Below are 4,661 nucleotides of genomic sequence, written 5' to 3'. Positions count from 1 at the left end.
GTGTTGAAGAATTTTCTTTAATACATTCGTCTTCAGTCGTGAAAATGATGTCCTCCTCTTCTTACCCCTCCCCCCCCCCCCCTTTCCCGGTCAGGGTGTCTCGCATTTCGACGGCAGGAAGCCAGTGCACACTAGCCAGTGTGCAAATCGCGACCAACCTCTGGTTCTGAACTTGACGGCGGGTTTCGCAGTATTTGCGAAATCAAATATACACGTTATCTTCTGAAAATGGCCACTTACAGCACTGTCAGACGTAATTCACTTTTACGATGAAAGAATGATGAGTAGAAAATTTGGAAATATACGCGAACCGGAAGTGTGCCAGGCTACCCATAGATGGCGCCACTAAGATTGTTGCCAAACAAAAAAGGGCAAAAGGGCCTGCCCTCAAACTTTTGTGACATTTAGCAAAAACTGCCAAGTTTAGCTCAGTTGCGTCATCATCATATATATCGTGAAATGCATTTTATAAACAAGATTTCACAATATATATGGCGAGAAGGTGCCCATTCCATGATTATATGCCTGTAATGAATTCCTACGTTCCAGAGCGCAACTAAGATTCAGCTTCTAATACTGTGACGCAAAGTTGTACCAATCACGGCTTTTTAGGCAACCTACCACATGGATAACCTTTCGATTCAGGTAAAATATATGTCACTGAGGTAAACAAATAAATGTTGATTCGTATAAACACGACGTTATGTATGGTAATCTAGCTTTTCTTTGACTGTTTCGTTAAAATTAAACAACATAACTTTTTTTAAATTTTGGTACCTGAAAAAATAGACTTTACAAATGGCAAAAGACTATTGAGTTACTCGTTTCACGCTTGAAATAGTGCCTATTGCCAAAACAACGCGGAAAATATATTCTGAATTTATCAATTCAAACCAGTTCGAACCGTTATTTTTGCTCTCCGGAACTGAACAGTAGGCCGTGAACCTGAACCGTAACCGAACCGATAAAAAATTGACTTTGACACTCTGCTCTTGGTTATGTTTTTTTACAAACTTTGTATTGCTTGTGTGGAGTAGTAATGCCATGCATGGGCAGTCAGTAACAGTATTTTGTGCTTTTTGCATAAATTTTGTTCTTTCGTGACATGTTCTACGGCTTACCAAAGTTTAAAGCAAATTTTATTAAAATCTGTTTCAACATTAGGTAATTGCGCCAGTCAGTAACTTTTCATATGAGAAAAAGAAAAAAAGAAAAATTGGGCGTATGTTTATGCAGTGAGAAGTCTATATAACCTTGAGATATGTCGACACAGGCTTATGCTACACATGAGCGATTCATTTAGTAAGGGCAGTATGACAGTTTACCTCGGGTTTTACCATGCACCTTGCTGTAATGATTACACAACCGCACACCGATACATTGTTTATTCCGTTTGAAACATGTAGGATTAAAAAAAGAACTAAGCATATCAAGAGTTCTTTAGTGTAGGATAGTGTAGGATTGTGCATCAAATATGCAAAGCTATGGTGTGCTAACACCTCACTTTCCAATCTCCTGGACATTGCTATGTCGGTACTACATTCAAGGACGGCAACAGAGTGTCGACAGAGTTCATATCCTTTATTCCATTGGACCAAGTAAGAATATCAGAGTCGCACACATGAAGTGGTGTCTGAAATGTTTTTGAGATAAGGGGCCGTGGGGATATTTAATGTGGTGAAGACACCGAAAGACCGTCTTAAAACTGATACCCCCCCCCCTCATTATTATGGAGACCTTTAATCCCCACAGAGATTGCCCATAATATATTGTCCATAATGATGAATCAGTAAGACTCACATTTAATAGACAAAAAACAAGTACACAAAAAAGATGCTGCGTATATTGAGGCAAAAATTTATTTTGTTTTCATTTCTACAGATGCTTTGGTACTATACTTGCTTATCTAAAAATGTATCCGGTTTGCATATCGATGATCCTTCTGTTCCAGAAAAGCAGTCGCTTATGTTTTACACTTGCCCTGATCTTTGGCTGCTTCCGCTTCACAGCTTACATTGTCTTAACTTCTTCTAAGTATAGAGGGAAGTGTCTCGCATTTACTTCTATGTGCAAAGGACATGAACAATGACTGTTTTTTGGGTTTGTCATTCATGGCAATGAAGCAAATAAGGAGGGAAGTGCAGATGACCCATTTGGCCGAATAGCTCCCAAAAATCTAACCACTGTTCAGTGCATATGTCTTAGCTTTTTCTCAGGAAGGGCAGCCAGGAACAGACAATACTGAAGCTCTATGTGTACTGTATAACCAAAGCATTTTGCAAATTCTTTTTACGTGTGTTTGTGGATCGTCTTTAAAAGGCCTCCGTCAATAAGGAGACAAAAATGCACGTATTTACCCAGTTCATTCCCAAGCTAACTGTCCACGCTACGAACTACTGGAGTCCTAAACTGGACGGTGAAATGACGGGACCGGAACATCGCTGACCGCCACAATTGGCCAGCGCCGTATGTGACATCGTTGATGCTCCCGAGATCGGGAGGTGGCGATGCTTCAGTCCATTGGTTCCGCCATCTAACTTTGGGCCTCAAGTGTTTATATTAATGAGACATAATTGTATGAGTATGGATCGGTCCCCAAAGAGTTTGTCTATAGGTTGCGGTGCCCATGTTAATGAGACATAAGTGGACATAAAGTGTTTGCATTTTCAAAAAAAAAAAGGATTGATCTAATAGTGCGTTGGTTTGATCTAGGCACGAGAAAGCATCGAGTTGTCACAACTATAGTCACTGACAGCTTGAGAAGTGCAGGGCGAGTCTCGAGCACCTGAGTATAGCTCTGCAGCTTAGTGCAGCCTTAGCCGATAGGCACGCCCAATAATGAATCACAAACAGAATAGGCCACACCCAGCATTTGTCACGTTCTCAGTAGCTATAGCATGGACTAAATGTAATTTTTTTTTGCCTTTTGAGATATTTCAGTTCCCGTTCATGCTTTTGTTGCAGGCAACTCCTTCTGTGGAAAAGAAGCTGCCTCCCAAGTCAAGATACTTATTGTGCGGTGCAACAGTGTTGGCTTGCACCCGCAACATCCTGGGGAGCAACTTTGTTCTTTTAGCTGATGTTCCCCACTTGATCAAGAACTTGAACGAGCACCTTGTGCGCGGATCGGCAAACGTCCTGCCAGCAGACTTTGTGACTGCTAACAACCTCACGTTCCCCACTGTGTCCCTTGACCCCATTTGCCAGCCGGTGGAGTTCCAGAAGAACCTGACATTCAAACTGGCCCCTAAACTTTGGCTTGAGCTTCCAGACCCAAATCATTTTGAGAAAATGAAGGTGAGCATTTACAGCAATGAAGATGTCTTGCTTTGCTATTCTATAGGAAAACGAACACTTTGTTATGCTATGCTTGTGGTTTTGCCAGAACCCACGGAGACCAATCATGAAAACTATGGAAGGAGACGGCAAATGGCAAAGCAGAGATAACGTTTGTCATAAAAAAAGTGCGATCTATATAGGTCTCATTTTTGCTTTCCGACGTTATCGGTGCCTCGTCATTCGCCGGGCCTCTTCCGTATATCGCAATGATTGGCTCTTCTTGAGCATTGCAGATAAATACACGCGCAGGAATTGCACGAAAATAGGTCGACTTATTTTCGAATAAATACGGTAAGGTACTCCACGCCTGCGTGATAAGATTAAATGTGGTCAGGAAGAATACTATCTTCAATATAAATTTCAGGATTAATTAGGCTTGCCGTTTCAACATGAGTAAATGCATCGAAAACCTCACATCATCGACAAAGTTGTACCATATTAAGTTTTAGTGGCACCATCTGTCCGAGGTGAAAAAAAAACTATTCCTCCCTTGAGCCTCACCTCGTTGTACCACTACGTCAGTCGAACTTCCTGAGCCGCACCTCGTTGAACCACCACGTCAGTCGAACTTCCTTACGGAGAAGAAAGCTCTTTTCTCTCTCTGTCTCTCTCCCCCCTACCTCTCCCCCTCCCTACATTGCCTAAGCCACCATACTTAGACTAACCTTCAAGGTCTCCATTCCAATTGCAAGCAGACGCTGCGCGGGCTGGAGGCTCTGGAAGAGAACCCCAATCAGATCATTTCTATCCCCATTGCACCTCACTGCGCACGTGACTCGGAAGAGAGTGTACAAACTGAGAGTGGTTTGGAGGCGGTCGAAAACGTCGATTGTTTGACTGTTTTTTTTTTAACTTACTTGGTGGAAAAATTATTTTAGTTCTTTAATCCAGGCGTGACAAGGAACAACTACCACAATCATTTGATCGAAGTCCAAACAATGTTGCACGGCCCCTTTATTAATAAAAGACTGTGACTGCTGTAGCATACGGCTTTCTAAATCTGCAAGATAAGGCATGTTGGAAAACGGCTGGGGCACCACTCCCCTAAATACCTTCAACAAAGTTAGCGAGTGCTGCTTACATTAAAGTTGATACCTTCAGCACCTGTAGGCTATCTAGGTGATAGTAAAGTCTGCTTTACTACTGTGCAGACCAAGTGCAGGTATTTATCAAAGAAAAGCACCGATAAAGAAAGAAATGTTTCTAAAATATTGGCCGCATAACAAACAATACAGTTTGTTATGTCAAAACAACCAATGTAGCATGATTATTTGTGAAATAGTTACTTGCCACAGCAGTTTATAGGAAGTGAGTAGTCAGTA

At 41.8% G+C, this 4,661-nt stretch overlaps 1 protein-coding gene across 1 annotated transcript; it reads left to right on the top strand.

The window, feature by feature from the left end:
• Nucleotides 1-361: 361 nt before the first annotated feature.
• LOC120844739 lies at nucleotides 362-3,896 on the top strand. The gene is made up of 2 exons (XM_042293221.1): nucleotides 362-645; nucleotides 2,965-3,896. Exons 1-2 carry the CDS (start codon nucleotides 625-627, stop codon nucleotides 3,445-3,447), a joined length of 504 nt encoding a protein of 167 aa, XP_042149155.1. The 5' UTR covers nucleotides 362-624; the 3' UTR covers nucleotides 3,448-3,896.
• Nucleotides 3,897-4,661: the final 765 nt, after the last annotated feature.

The sequence above is a fragment of the Ixodes scapularis genome, unplaced genomic scaffold (assembly GCF_016920785.2).
Source record: "Ixodes scapularis isolate PalLabHiFi unplaced genomic scaffold, ASM1692078v2 PGA_scaffold4__175_contigs__length_147842914, whole genome shotgun sequence".
In the NCBI taxonomy this organism is placed as follows: Eukaryota; Metazoa; Arthropoda; class Arachnida; order Ixodida; family Ixodidae; genus Ixodes; species Ixodes scapularis.
This window is presented reverse-complemented; position numbering and strand designations above follow the sequence as displayed.

Bases quoted from the DNA above. Each gene is read 5' to 3' on its own strand.
- LOC120844739 (XM_042293221.1), top strand. From the start codon at position 625: ATGGATAACCTTTCGATTCAG. The intron at 646-2,964 runs GTAAAATATATG...CTTTTGTTGCAG, and splicing joins TGGATAACCTTTCGATTCAG to GCAACTCCTTCTGTGGAAAA.